The sequence below is a fragment of the Hylobates moloch genome, unplaced genomic scaffold (assembly GCF_009828535.3).
Source record: "Hylobates moloch isolate HMO894 unplaced genomic scaffold, HMol_V3 SCAFFOLD_11, whole genome shotgun sequence".
Lineage (NCBI taxonomy): Eukaryota > Metazoa > Chordata > Mammalia > Primates > Hylobatidae > Hylobates > Hylobates moloch.
The window spans coordinates 25,476,644-25,492,719 of record NW_026652286.1 but is presented as its reverse complement, the minus strand read 5'-3'; the positions used below and the strand labels follow the sequence as shown (position 1 = coordinate 25,492,719).

The 16,076-nt window shown below is 40.1% G+C and overlaps 1 protein-coding gene across 2 annotated transcripts in view; it reads left to right on the top strand.

Annotated features, from left to right (window-relative positions):
• The first annotated feature begins 6,149 nt into the window (after window positions 1–6,149).
• ANO5 (anoctamin 5) overlaps window positions 6,150–16,076 on the top strand; it is an 88,565-nt gene continuing 78,638 nt past the window's right edge. For both annotated transcript variants that reach the window (XM_032166402.3, XM_032166401.3), the window contains exon 1: window positions 6,150–6,343. In XM_032166402.3, coding sequence (XP_032022293.1) covers window positions 6,304–6,343 — 40 coding nt within the window. In that variant the 5' untranslated portion in view covers window positions 6,150–6,303. The remainder of the gene's footprint in view (window positions 6,344–16,076) is intronic.

The window sequence follows — 16,076 nt, the reverse complement described above, 5'->3', positions numbered from 1 at the left end:
GTGGAAAATTTGGAAAGAGACATTGGATTTAATGACTGATACAGGTCAGTGAAGAATGATCTTGGAGAGAACAGTTTTCTTCAGTGGCGTGGTAGTGTTCAAAACAGGATTTGATGGTAAAGAAAATGTAGAACCATTGTGTGTAGACTCCTTGATGGAAAAGTTTATTGGTAAAAGATCAGAGGGAAATTGCAATATAGATTTGTCCATTCAAACCCCAAAGTCCAGATTCTTACTGCAATATTTGATGTAGCCAATATACAGCAGTTGAGTTCAATTTTGGCCCCTGTTTATGTGTATTCTAAAGAAAAATAACAATCCTAAGCATATGCCACTTAAACAAGAGGATGTGATTATACTATGAAACACTTGTGACCATAGGAATATAGCAGTGCTAAGTCAAGATAGGTCTTAACTCACCTCTTCCTTTCATTTGCTGCCATTGTTTGCCAGAGGTCTAGCACCTGTCTTCAGAGGAAAGTGAAAATGTTAGTGCTCAGATGGTGGGATGAATTCCTGAATTACTGTTGGCTCTAGTAGTTTCTTCTGATCAATTTTATAGTTTCTTTAGAACTAGAAAATTAGTTCTCAGAATGGCACTTGGCCACCCAATGTGTATAATACAATTACTCAACCAGCTGCCTGAAAGCAAGGGACAACAGAGAAGTCAGCTACTGGCTGACTCAGGCAACAGGAAATTTGATGATACTCCTTGGTCAAATCCTTCATTTAACATACATTTGTATAGAACCTTTCTGTGTCAGGCACCATTCTAGGTACCACAGACACAACAATAAAGAGAACTGACAAAACCTCAGCCTTCATGGAGTTTATATGCTAACACATATGCATAAACAAACACATATAAAAATCCAGAAAGTCATTAATGCTGTGAAGACAAACAACACAGAGTAAGCAGATACTGATGTTGGGTTGTTGCTTTAGGGTGGTCGGCAAAGTTGTTTCCAGGGAAGTGACATTTGGATGAAAAACTGAATAATGTAAGACAGTTAACCATCAAACATCTGTGTGAAGATCTTTAGGAGGAGTGGGGGAACAGCAAGCGCAAAAGCCCTCTGATGGGAAAGTGCTCGTTATGTCTGAAGGACAGCGGTATGACACCATGGCTGGAGTGTAGTGGGGGAGGGAGAGAGAGGTGAGAAATAATAATGGAGACTTAGTTAGGGCCACATCATGTAAATAGAGCTTTTGCAATCCTATAGACAAGAACTATGTTTTGATTTTTCCCAAGTCCACAAAATAGTTTGTGATAGAAAGCCATCGAAAGACTGAAAACGGGAGTATTATTTGTAACCTCAGTTGCTGTTCCATGCAGGCGTAGGAGAGAATAATTCTTCCTTGCTCCATATCTATTGCTGGAACAGTTCTCCATGATCTCTTTAGTCTGAGGACAAATGACAGTTTTCTGGTTACAAGACAGAGAGGATATGCCATCCTAGGCAATGAGATTGGGAAATATCAAGCATGCATGTGACTGCCAAGTATTAAACCCCATTTTCTGATGACCACTAGGGTTCCAGGTATCAGCCCATAAAGTGAGCTTTTTCTGAGAAAATGAAAGATGGCAGGCAGAAATGAACAAGCTAGTAAAGAGGACTGAGGCTTATTGTTAAGGTCTGGGGCCTAAAAATGTCAGGATTCAAAGTGATCAATTTGGAAAATAAAGAGATTTGGACCCTCCTCTGAAACCAGGGAGTAGTGAATATGTGGAGTCAGAAAGTAACTGCAAATACTGGAGAAACTGTGGAAGCAGCATTTTGTAGGAGTGTGGGGAAAACAACACCCTCAACTACTATTCCTACCTTCTGTTAAATCTATTACTTTAACTTTACCTCTGCCAGCCAATAAAACTTTTTCATGTTTTGGTACATTTTAATTGTTTCCAAAGTCCTTTCATGCATAGGATTTATTTGACTTTTACAACAACCTGAGAAATGGCTGGAACAAGTCAAGAAACTTCACATCCAGAGAAGGGAGCTGGAGATCAAAGAAGCCAAGTCATCTGTCCATAATCATTGTGCTGCCCACCTTATTAAGGGGTAAGGACAGGGATTTAATGCGTGTCTTTTCACTCCTGCACAATGCTCCATGTATTAGAGTATGGCATTTTATGTGAACTGCAGAGATATTCAAAATACATGGAATAAATGAAATTTTTAGGTGTTAAGAAAACTATTGCATGATAAGAAGTCCAAAAGGAGGGAACTTCCAGGAGTCAAAGCTTTGACATGTGAAGAAATAAAAAAAAAGCAAACCAATCCAGGCCACAGATGGGAGGTACCACATCCTTGCTTTAAATACTAGAAGGAAAATATATTCATTAGGTGGCTTCCTAAGGCCTTTACTAGTCTTCGGAGTCTAGCTTGTAAACTTATGCTCTTTAATCTGATTGAGTTCAGTGATTCAATCAGCCTGCTAGAATAATAAAAACTTCACATGCAGGGGTTGCTCAAGAGTGTACATTTAGCTTTCATACAGCTTAGGCTCTTTTTTTCACACACTATACACTTACATTCCTGAGATGCCTTTCCTACAGGGAATTCACACTTTTACTGATCAGCAGGCATACAAATACTGTCAGGTGCCAGTTGATAGTTTAGTTTCCAAAATATCACCATTTATATCTTTATAACTATGCTTATATGATCGTTTAAAAACTTTGGCATACTACTCAACATAAGATATAAAAGGCAAATAAGAAAAAGTGTTACCAGATGCTTGTAATAATTTAAACAAAGGCTGAAATCATTTGGACGGTTAAAAAAAGACAACTTTTGGGCTATATTCAATACTTAACTGAATGTTCAATTACATTAAAGGAACATGTATAAATTACTCAGAACATAATTCTGGAAATGTATGGTTAAAGATTGTATCTAATGAGGCAGAGTATAGTGATGGAAGAGAAAATGGGCATATCCTAAAAGAATAATTGGGTAAGCAATATAAAATATGTCAATGATGTGAATACAGAGAATATTTCTCTCAAGATCTAAAGAGTTATGGTCACAACCCAGACCTTTATTAGAAGAACATAGCTGGTTTTCAACTCTTGCTAACAAAGTTTAAAGCATGTTGATAAAAATCTAAGCAAATTCAGCCTCAAAATGTTTCATTTAATTTGGAGCAAAATCATCAACATATAATGTCTTCTCATACACATCATTTCAAATACAGAACAGAATAAAAAGACATGAAACAAGGAACTATATAAAATAATAAAAAAAATTTTATTTTCTTTATTTTAACTTAATCTATATAAAGCAAAGATTCTCCCCAGCTCTTAACTCACAATGTCCACAGCATCTAGAAAAATACCTGATTTCAGGAAAAATATTAGAAAACATTCATATTGTGGAAATTTTCTTAGAAGCCCAAACAAGGATTAATAATCAAGAGATGATAACCAAACACTTCTATCACAATTAGTCATTATAATTTAATGTGTAAATCTATGCTTATGTATAGTCACCTTTCAAACACAATTTCAAATTACATCAGGTAAGGAATTGCCTACATATAGTCTCAAATCACTTGACTAGAGCTCATGTATTCCTAGACATATAGGCAGAAAAGTAAGGTATGGGGCAAAACTGATTTCCGGTTCGGTGGTTAATCATAACCTTTACCAAAACACTTCTCTCTAGGCCTGTTTCCTCATCTGCAAAAGGTGATTCTCAGTTCTGAAATATCAATAGAATGGTGGGTGGGGAGGGGAATGCAGTAGCAGAAAAATGAAGAAAGGTCAAGACTTATTTGGTCACCTCATCCTAACTTTCAAGTCACCCCATCCTTGTCCTAAACTCAGAGTCACTGATATGGTTCGCTGCGTGGCATGCCCAGCGAATTGTAATAATTCTCACCCTGAATTGTAATAATCCCCACGTGTCAAGAGCAGGGCCAGGTGGAGATAATAATGGGGGTGGTTTCCCCCATGCTATTCTAGTGGTAGTGAATAAGTCTCAGGAGATCTGATGGTTTTATAACTGGGAGTTCCCCTGCACAAGCTCTTGCCTTCCCCCCATGTAAGACGCACCTTTGCTTTTCCTTTGCCTTCTGCCATGATTGTGAGGCCTCCCCAGCCATGTGGAACTGTGAGTCCATTAAACCTCTTTCATTTATAAATTACCCAGTCTCAGGTATGTCTTTATTAGCAGCATGAGAACAGACTAATACAGTCACTCCCTCCTCAGCACTCAAGGCTCTCAGCTGAGACCTCTACCTCGCTGTTAGTTCATCATAAGTCTTATTTCCCCCCCATTAGACAGTGAATCTAGTATTTCAATTATTGTGTAGTTGGCAGTTGATCGGGTCTCAAAAACACAGAACCAATGCAGAGGGGCCTGTGAGGAGTGGAAGGACCCATTCTGCTTGAGGTTAAAGTTCTGGTTGGGGTGGGCAGGAAGTGGAGGGGGGGAAACAAAGTAACCCTTTGAAATGGAGTAGGGATCAATGTAATATGAGTTAATTTTCTTTTCTTTTTTTTCTCTCCTTCCTTCTTCCCTCTTCTTTTTTCTTTTTTTTACTTTCTTTTGAGACAGAGTCTTGCTCTCCATCACTTAGGCTGGAGTGCAGTGGGATGACGGTGGCTCCATGTAGTCTCAATCTTCTGGGCTCAAGCAATCTTCCCACCTCAGCCTCCCGAGTAGCTGGGACCACAGGTGCCTGCCACTATGCTCGGCTAATTTTCCGATTTTTTGTAGAGACAGGGGTATCCCTATGTTGCCCAGGCTAGTCTTGAACTCCTGAGCTTTCAAGCGATATCGTCCAGCTGAGATGATGACAGGCGTCATCCCAGCTGGACTATAATATGGGTTAATCTTAATAGCAGCTAAATGTTTTACACATTTTATGCCAAGGACTGTGCACCGTGCTTCTCACAACACCCTAGGAGGTGGGTACTATTATCATTCTCCTTTAAATATGTGGAAACTGAAACTTAGAGAAACTTGCCCCACACTATCCAACTCTTAAGGGGCAGAGGCTGACTTGGAACTCAGGCCACAAGGGATGACCTTCCCCCACCTGTAGAGGGCAGAGATCCTGCTGGGAGCCCAGGAAGCAGGCAGGGCCAGGAGAAAAGTTAATACTCCCGCTCCAGACACTATGAGGAAGGGGTTGCTGGCACCTTGGAGTCTCCAGCCATGCGCCGGCCTTAAATAGGGAGGGGTTCCTTTAAGTGAGAGGGACTTTTCCCCATGCGACAAAAAGTAACTCCCAACTGGGAGGGGGTTCTCTCCGAGTGGCATGCAGGGTGAGCTTAGAGCCAAGCGGATCGATGAGGACCCGGCCAACCGGCTGAGGGAGCATCAGGACCCCCTGTGGGGATCGGAGGAGGAGGATTCCGACAGGAGGGAGGCGGAAGCCCTGGGGAAGCAGGATTCCTGGTCGTGGGTGGACCCAGTGGAAAAGGACGTGCGAAGCCTGTAGAGAATGGAGCAGGCCGGCCAACCGGGCCGGGGGGCAGCGGGTCCTGAGGAGAGACTGGAGGTCGCGGGTCCCGAGGAGAGACTGGAGGACGCGGGTCCCAAGGAGAGACCGGAGGCAACGGAACCCGAGGAGGGACGGGAGGCTGCGGGTCCGGAGGAGGTGCGGGAGGCGGCAGAGCAGGGACCTGGGGACGGCTTGAGCGGAGAGGAGGGGGCCTGCGTGGAGCCAGCTGGGCCGGGGGGCGGGGAGATGGCGGTCTCCGAGGGTGGGGCGCCGGCCGGTCTTGCGGTCTGGAGGCGGGGAAAGAGGCGTGGAAACAGGGACGGAGCGAAGGGGAAAGGAAAGCTGCCAGAGGGCAGGAGTGGAAAGGACCCTGGCGAGCACCGGGAGGAGTGGCGGCTGCGGGATCAGCTGCCGAGCAGGCACAGGGACAGGTGCCTGGAGAAGTACTGGGAGAGCGCCCAGGAGCGCTACCGGGTGAGGGTGGGGAAGCGCAGGGCCAAGCGCGCGAAGCAGGTTGTCGGGGACCGGGTGGAGTGGAAGTACCCGCTGGAGAGGAAGGCCGGCTGGCTGAGGCGCCCAGAGACGGTGGAGTCCGAGGAGGAGGAGGAGGAGGAGAAAGAGGAGGAGGAGGGGAAAGAGGAGGAAGAGGAGGAGGAGGAGGAGGAGGAGGAGAAGAAGAAGAAGAAGAAGGAGGCCTGCAGAAGGAAGAGCAGCCCCTTAGAAGTCCAGCAGCAGTAACTCCGGCGGCCCAGAGTCAGATTCTGCACCTGCCTCAGATCTCCACGCCTGTCTCAGCTGCCCCTCTCCTGCTGCCTCTCGGGCACCAGTGTCATTAACGAGCTGGTGAAGATGGGCGACGCGGATCTCCTCGAAGTGTTGGCGGAGGAAGGTAGGACCGCGCCAAGAGGCGTCAAGGGAGAGCCGGGCTGGCTGCCTGCACCCCGCCACCCGCGGCGCAGGGGCCCCGGGGGACGTTGGCGGTTCTGCGGCCTGAGTCCTAGGGAGGTTCACTGCGTGGCGTGCCCAGCGCGAAACCGGGACTGCGGGGCAGAGTCCCCCGCCTGGGGTGAGTGGGGTTGGTTTCGGCACCCCACAGATTTCTCTACTGCTCCTGCGCGCCAGGGACCTGCGACCTGTGACCCCTATGGTTCCGGAACACCCTCCTAGCTCCCTTGCAGGCCTGGGAACCGCCGAGTAATTCAGGGCTGCTAGGCCAGCTCTGCTGTGCTTGGGCCTCCGAACCCAGCCAATGGAAATGAAGGCTTTCAAAGAAAGCAGCAGTATAGAGTGCAAGACAGCTATCCCACGTGTAAAGAGCTGGTCCTTGAGTCTTATTACCTGACTCTCTCTGCCCGTTACTTATCATGCTTTGAGATGCTTGTTAATTGTAGGAGTAGCAGATCCTAAAATCTATCAGTTTGAGATACTGACAGCCATATGCACTTGGAAAAGCTGCTGCTGCTGCTGCTGTTGCTTTTAAACAGCTTACATTAAGCCCTTTAGTTGAGAAATATTTATCCATTGTTTGCCAAAGCCTTTACACCACCTGTATTCCGTGGACCTATTTTAATACACGTATTTTCGTTAAAATGCACATACTATTTTGCTGCTATCTCCAGGACCCCAGTTCCTTCAATGATACTTTATTTTCATGTCTTGTTTAGTGTTGGATTTAAACATGGAAACAGTTTTCCAAAGTGACAAAAGATCTGATCATTACTATTCAGCCTTCAAAGGCACCGGGAAATACCGTGTGTTACTGCATCCTCCTCGTTCCCTTTTTTAAGCAGCTTTATTGAGATATAATCTATATACTGTAAAATTTACACCTATTTGACGTGTAAAGTTGGATTTTTTAGTGTATTTACAGAGTTTTGTAACTATCATCATAATCTAATTTTAGAACACTTTCATCACCCCAAATAGAAACCTCTTAGGCAGTCACTTCCCATCCTCCCCACTTCCTACCAGTAATCTCTTTATTGTCTCTATAGATTTGCCTATTCAAGACCATTCATATAAATAGAATCATACAACATGTGGTCTGTTGGCTTCTTTCTCTTAGATTAATGTTTTTGAAGTTAATCCATACTGCAGCTTTTATCAGTGCATCATTCTTATTAATTGCCAAATACTATTCCGTTGTAGAGATATAGCATACCTATCCATTCATCAATTGGTAGGATTTGTGTTATTTCCACTTTTTTTTGCTTCTATGAATAATGCTGCTATGAACATTGATGTATCAGTTTTCATATGAACATATGTTTTTATTTTCCTCGGGTATATATCTAGGAGTGGAATTGCTGGATTATGTGGTAGCTTTATATTGAACATTTTAAGAAACTGCCAAACTGTTTTCCAGGCATCTGCATGTTACCTTCCCATCAATAATGGATGAGGGTTCCAATTTCTGTACATCCTCACTAACACTTGTTATTGTCTTTTTTTATTATAGCCATCCTAGTGGTTGTAAAGTGGTATCTCAATGTGATTTTGATTGTATTTCCCTAGTGACTAATGTAGCAAGTATTTTCTTATACTTATTAGTTGTTCATGTTTTTGGAGAAGTGTCTATTCAGATCATTTGCCTGTTTACAAAAATTGAGTTGTCTTTTTCATTATTGAGTTGCAAGAATTCTTTATATATTCTGAATACAAGTCCCTTATTAGATATATGACTTACAAATATTTCCTCCCATTCTGAGTGTTATCATTCTATGTTCTTGATGGTGTCAGTTGAAGCATACCCCCCTTATTTTTTATTTTATTTTATTTTATTTTTTGAGACAGGGTCTGGCTCTGTTGCCCAGGCTGTAATGCAGGGGCATCATCTCTGCTTACTGAAACCTCTGACTCCCAGGCTCAAGCGATCCTGCCATCTCAGCCTCTGGAGTATCTTGGACTATAGATGCTGCACCACGACCTCCCCAGCTAATTATTATTATTTTTTTTATGAAGATGGGGTTTCACCCTGTTGCCCAAGTTGGTCTTGAACTCCGCAGCTCAGCTGATCCACCTGACTTGGCCCCTCAAATTGTTGGGATGACAGATGTGAGCCACAATGCCCAGTCACACTCCCCCATTTTAAAAAAAAAGGCCTTTGTAATCTATTTATGCTTGCATGTGATCCAAATTGTGCCTCTGATTGGGGTGGAGGTGAGAGAAAAAGATATTTATGAGGAATACCCTATATTTGATGGCTGGGACTAATTACTGCATTCTGCCCAAATTCCTGTATCTAGGTATATTCAAGGATCCAGAACCCAAGCAGCGGGGAAGTGTGGCATTGATGAGAGCAGGGCCTAAGGAGCAGCATAGTTCAGGCCACTCATATGACTCATATATTTTTAGATGTTTCTTAACATGTCAGTTCTTTTGCTGGTTTAGTTTTACTGCCCATTATTGAGACCTGTGTTCTTATTAGGTATCTTAGCCCACTTTTTTTTATTGCTACAACAGAATACCACAGCCTGGGTAATATATAAAGAAAATATTTCGCTTTTGGTTCTGGAGTCTGAAAAGTCCAAGAGCATGGTATTGGCATCTGACAAGGACCTTTGTGCTGCCTCTTAACATGTTGGAAGGTCAAGGGAGCACATTCAACCAAGAGATAAATGTGTCCAAACTTATCCTTTAATTAGGAACCCAATTCTAGTGTAACTATCCCACTCCCAAGAGAATGGCATGAATTCATTCATGAGGATGGAGCCCTCATGATGTAATCACCTCTTCAAAGCTCTACCTCCTAATACCATTAAAATGACAGTTAAATTCCACCATGAGTTTTGGAGGGATATTTAAACCATAGCATTAGGGTGTATGAAAAGTTCATTGTTATGAGTTTTTTTTTTTTTAAATAAACATTCCAGTGGATTTTTAGAATTCTACTTCCAGATATATTTTCTCTTGGAGTTAAATGACACTGTTGGCTGGGTGTGTTGGCTCACGCCTGTAATCCCAGCACTTTGGGAGGCCGAGGTGGGTGGATCACGAGGTCAAGAGATCGAGAACATCCTGGCCAACATGGTGAAACCCCGTCTCTACTAAAAATACAAAAATTAGCTGGGCGTGGTGACATGCACTTGTAGTCCCAGCTACTCGGGTGGCTGAAGTGGGAGAATCCCTTGAACCTGGGACGTGTACGTTGCAGTCAGCCAAGATTGCGCCACTGCACTCTAGCCTGGTGACAGAGCCAGACTCCATCTCAAATAAATAAATAAATAAAATAAATAAAAAATAAAATAAATGACACTTATGAAAACAAAAGTGTTGGCTGAAGAAGGCTGAAAAATTCAAGTTCCAGAGCATCAATTTTTAGTAGCTACTTTCATTTCTATGTTGTAAAATATAAGCAGACTTTTTAGACTAAATTTACCCATATAGGTAAGCCTTGATTTTGTATGTGCTTTCTAAATCACCTTTAAATACTGAATATGAGAGTCAATTTATAAAATTGATTGTAAGAGAGACAATGTAACATTTTGCCTTTTAGATGTAATAGATCTAAGATTTATTACATCTCTACTTTTTTCACAATTAAACACATACGGAATCAGTGATCTCCAGTTGACTAATTTCCTACTATCTTCTAATTTTAAAAATGAAATTCTAATGGCAGAAGTTAATAGAGCACTTAATTAGTTACATAAACAAACATTGCCAGTAAAATGTCATTGCTGGAATTTAACTGTTGTTTTTTTTTTTTCTTTTGAGGTCTTACTCTGTTGCACGGGCTGGAGTGCAGTGGTGTGATCATAGCTCACCATAGCCTCAAGAAATGTTCATTCTTTAGCTGATTTATGATACAGTTAGTATTGGAAAAAAGTTTGAGAGTTTAGCATTGGAAAAGGCAGATTAAAAGTTGAATGTTAGGTTGTTTGCATCTTTACAGCTACGTTAAGCATTGTGTTCAACTAAGCCGCCTGTCTTTAGTAATGTTAATATTTGATTAGAAATATTTTATTTTATACTGCTAGTAAGAGTGTAAACTGAGAAGACCAGTTGGTAAATACAAGTGCTATTTTTGGGCTGTGGATTTGCTGGAGTGTGTATTCTTAGTAATGTGCTTTCAGTGAAAACTCAAGACTCAGTCTTTAGGCTGGCTTTACTTTTGGCACGTATTTGATGATTTTCCACAGTGATTGGTACCAAATGTTTCATATCCCTGGAATCTAGCCCTCAGGGAGAGTATAGTGCTATCCATTCATTTTAGAGGAAGTTGGAGGAATAGAAAGAAGCTGACAGAGTTGTTGGCTTCAAATCCCGCGTCTTCAGTCAGGCCTCTGTTTTGACAGAGGTTTGGTGATTATGCATAGTTACAGCATCTTTATGCTCCATGAGGGAGTGTGAAAGTGTCTGAGTCTATGTCTGTGTGAACATCTAATTGTGAGGGTGCAGCATGTGAGAGAGCTAGTGAGCAGTAAGTGTGCAGGGGTGAGAGAGGGAGCATGGTGTGTGTGGAAATAAATCTATCCTCTTGAATGTCCCGGTGTTTCACAAAGGATGCAGTTGACAAAATGTGTCCCTGTTGGTTCTCCAGAGCTGACAGTCTTGTGGAGGGATGTGTAATTGAGCTAGGTGTCCAGAGAGGGCTGCATTCAAGGTGGTATGGGAGCAGGTGGGAGGCCAACTCAGGGGACAGTTGAGGTTTCAGGCAAGGCCTGAAAGGAGGAAGTCTAGGCTGATATAATGTGAAAAATAAGCAGGAGTTAGAAAGGGAAGAAAACAGGTGTTAGTTCTAGAGGAAGAAAGCTATAATTTTAAAGGTTAAAGTGTGAAAGGAGAGCTAGTAATAATGGGAGGTAATCTGGAGGATTCCTATTGTCCCTTTTCTACATTCTCAAATAAATGCATTGCATCAAATTTTAATAGCAGTTTGAAAATATTTTTTCACCTGCTTGTTTTATGTTAAATGGAACAAAAATAATTAGGAAAAAGAGGGGCTAGTGTTTGCAGTTTTTCAACTTTCTTTTTGTAAAAATAGAATTGTAAAACTCCTTAAACCTAGCTTAAGGTTTGCAGTTGCTTGATTGCTCTGTGATTGGAACTATATTTTGTTTGATGCATTGTTCTTTGCCGTAATAGTGACTGTCTTTGTCCTTTAAAAAAAAAAAAGCCTCTCTAAGTCAATGTTAACTATCATATCTTGAGAGACAAGGCTTGTATTTCTTAGAATCCTATTCTTTATCTATTCATTATAAAGCCATGCTAAATTGGTCTCCTTTTCATTCACAGATCTAATGAGAGATGATCAGGATCAGGATCAACTGAGTTTTGAGCTATATGTTTAGGCAGTAATAATGGGTAAAACCCATTGATGATAATACTGTATGATGTTTAGTATTTTTCAAAGCATTTCTCGTTAGATTTATATCTTTTACATGAGAAAGCCTTCACTCAGAAAGTTAAGTGGTATAGCTATAGTTGGTTAGTTTTCATGTTTTGCTTAGAGTAAAACATTTTAAGAGCAGATCCTGCAACACAAAGATCTGAATACAAAAGGAGTTATTTCAATTTTATTCTGACATTCTGAAACTTAGCCCAAGGAATTTACAGCAGTTTTGAAGCTTAATAGTAGAATAGAATAATAACAACAATATCAAGAAGAATAACATCCATTTACCTCCTATATGCCAAGTACATGCATTATCTACTTAGTGCTTACACAAACATTATGAGATAGACATACCGCTTATGACAGTTGAGAGCTTTGAATTTATGTCATACTCTTGCAGTGGAGGCTAGGAAATGTTTTGTTTGCTTGAGTACATTACTACACCATATAATTAGGGTTCTATTAGCAAAGAAGGAGGAGGAGGAAAGATATTTGTCAGTAGCCTGTAGCCTCTGCTGTATTAGTCACCCACCATTAACAGTCTTTCCTATTTTATTAAATGACATCTTCTCAAATTTCTCATGCCTAGGAGTCTTCTATTTCATCTTAACATAACATATTTTTATGAAAATAGGTATATTTTCTAAAACAGAGTAAATTTAGTGATAAGAGCGCATTGTTCTACTTAAAAAAAATCTCTTTAATCTCTGGCCTGATAAAATACAGGTATTCTCATATCTGCATTTAATTCACTCTGTTGTGATGTGTTGTGTTTTGGTTGAAGTGTCTGAAGAAAATCTGGCCTCTTAGAGATCTGTAGTTGAAAAGGGAGGATAATTTTAAAGAGTTTTTGAATAATTATGGATATTCTTCTCTGATTTGCCCCAAAATTCAACAAATAATGTGTTCTTTAAAGTTAGATATAATGTAGAATTTGAAACCATTGAAATGAACTTTTATTTCACTGCTGCATTAAAATCTGTTGGTCTGTCCTTCACTTGAAATGTATCTTTTTCTCATGCATGGTTTTGTAACATCATGTATTGCTTATTTGGAAAACAGTTATCTACTGAGTTATACAGATCTTCTAAATGTTGACATATTTCATTTTAAAATACCAAAACGTAATGCTAACATCATCACTGATCTCATCAGGAAAGCACTGGGAATCTGTTCAGCTCACAGTGATGGTCACAAGTTTACAAAAATTATTTCATTTGCAGCTCAAATTTTATCATTGGCAATAAATACTGTCAGGTGTTTTCCGTGAAGTGATAGATTCATGTCATTAATGTTTGAGGTGATATCTGACAAATAGTCAGGTCTCTATGACCCTGTGTTTTCCCATCATACTTTCAACTAAAATGGTGTTTTATGAAAAATTTGGCTACTTTACCTTGCAATGTAAAGTACTTTTTCATGAGGCAACCATGGTACTTTGGAATGCAGCATCAGCGCTTCATGCATTCTTCCTGTTTCTTTATAGATTATTAAAAATTTGTGTGTTCAGGGTCAAGATTTTATAAGCTTCATAAGCTTTACTGTTTATCAAGGACATTTTTAAGTTAAACTACATTTTTGTTTCTCTTTGTACTGAGAGTGCATGATGGTGGAGAATATAATGACTACTAGTATAGTCTGGTGCCATAGCCTTGATTCATATGATGGCACCAGCAGTTTTATCCCATTGTTTTTGCATCATCGATGCAAATGTCAACAGAATGAAAAAGACAAATATAGTTTTAATATTATTATAAAACTTTAAATAAAAAATAAAATATATAAATTTGACACATACGAAAAGTAAAATAAATTGTATCTTGATGGGTGTTGGCAGACAGTACTTTAAAATTGCTGATATAGGATTTGAATTATCACCTAGAAGGAGAAGTTGTGTGGGTGTGTTATGTATGTGTGTGAGTACTATTGTCTGTCAGTATCCACAGGCATTGGTTTCAGGATACCCCACTGGTACCAAAATCCAAGGATGCTCAAGTCCCTCATATAAAATGGCATAGTATTTGCATATAACCTATGCACATCCTTGTGCATGCTTTAAATCATTGCTAGATTACTTATAATATGTAATACAAAGGAAATGCCATGTAAATATTTGTTATACCCCTTTGCACAGTGCTTGGTGCATGGCAAGTTATCATTATATTTTGGCTTTTCATTTGCAGCCACAGTGAAAAACTTGGCTCCCTTGTCAACTTGCTCATTCAATTTTTCAATAAACGTTTATCAGCCATCTTTCATTTGCCAGTCAGTATGCTAAAAGAACAAAACCACAAATTGTGCTCCCTTTTCAGAAACTTATCTTCTTTTGGGGATAAAAAGATATTAATCAAAAAGCACATATATTCATGTAAAATTGAAACCCTGACAAGTGCCATCAAGTAGAGATATATCAGATGCTTTGAACTAGCCAGATATGTGAAAGAAGGCTTCCCTGGGGAGAAAGTGACTTTCAAGCTGATATCTGAAGGATGTGAAGAATTACCCAGGGCAAGGTGGGGAGTGAGAGAATGTGTTATTCCCTTTTGTGCTGTTATAACAGAATACTACAGATTGAGTAATTTATAAACAATAGAAGTTTATTTGGTCCATGTTCTGGAAGCTGGGAAGTCCAAGATTGGGGACCACATCTGGTGAGCCCCTTCTTGCTGTGTCATAACATGGTGGAAGGCATCACTTGGTGAGAGAGCACGCACACATGAGATGGCCTAACTTTCTTTCATAACAAATCCATTCTTGCAATTACAAATCTATTCCTGTGATAACAGCACTAATTCATTTATGAGGCCAGAGCACTGATGACCTAATCACCTCTTAAAGGTCCTACCTCTCAACATTGTTGCACTGCAGATTGTTTCCAACACATAAACTTTGGGAGACACATTCAATCCATAGCAGAGAGCATTCCTTACAGAGGAATAATTGTGTGTTAAGGCCCCTCAAAGAGGGAGAATGGAACAGAAAGAAGGTGTAAGGATCTGAAAGGAGACTAGTGGGCCAGACTTAAGAGTGCAAAAGGGTGAGGTTGGAGAGGTTGGTTGGTTTTAGTTAATTTTAAAGAGTTTTACTGTTTGCCAAAAGCAAAAAACTTACATCAAGAATGACCCCATCTTATACTAGCAAAGCTATGAATCATAAATCTGCTTTTTAAAATAAAATAAAATTATAAATAAAGTAAAGCTTTCTTACAAGCCAGTGTTTATTTTCACATACAGCCTTGTTTAAACCAATGTACAGATCAAAACTCAAAATATTCCTCTGCAGAAAACTTTGGACCTTATTCCTTAGCCGAGCTATAATGGTTGGATTTCAGTCAAGTATAAATTTATGTATATAATGGGCTTAATTATTTAAGAGAAAAACTGAGTGATTTGTGTGATCTGTGAAAAGGAATTGGACTATCATACTTGGGTTGTGAAACAGCTATACAAATGGTAGATTTATGTTTTTTATATTTTTTGGATTTATACAATTGCTTTATTTTGTTATTTTTTACTTATAAGAACAAACATTTATTTCTCACAGTTCTGGGTGCTGTGAAGTCTAAGATCATGGTACTGAACTCAGTGTCTGGTAAGGGCTTGTTTCCTGGCTCATTAACAACATCTTCTTACTGTGTCTTCACATGGTGGAAGAGGGAAGGCAGCTCTCTGGAATCTCTTTAATAAGGGCTCTAATCCCATCCATAAGAGCTCTGCACCATGAGCACATTCAGACTATAGCACCTGAAATACTTGGTGTTTTTTGGCTTTGTAGACACATCATTCTGATTTCTGCTTTTATCTTCACACTGCCTTCTTCTGTGCCTCTGTTCCCTCTTCTTTTCTTAGGAGGACATCCATCATTGGATTTAGGGCCCACCTGAAATCCAGTATAACTACATCTGTCTAGATCTTTAACTAATTACATCTGTAAAGACTACATTTCCAAATTAGGTTTCAGTCTGAGGTTTGAGATGGACATGAATTTGGGCATAGGAGAGACATTAGTCAACCCCTACAATGGTTCGATATCAAGTTTCCATATAATAAAGTGTCTTGTTTTGGGCTCTCTGTTCAGTTTCATTTGCCAGTTTTTCTATCCTATTTCTAAAATTATAGTCACTAACTTGAACTTAAAGTGCTAACATTTTATGCAGTTCCCGTTGTGATATTTTCTCCAAAAAAAAAAAAAATACGTAGGAAGTTTTTGACTTAAATATATCTTAGGGCTTTTTCAAGTTGGAACCACTAGAAAATAAGAATTTCAGTTCTATATTTAACTTTTT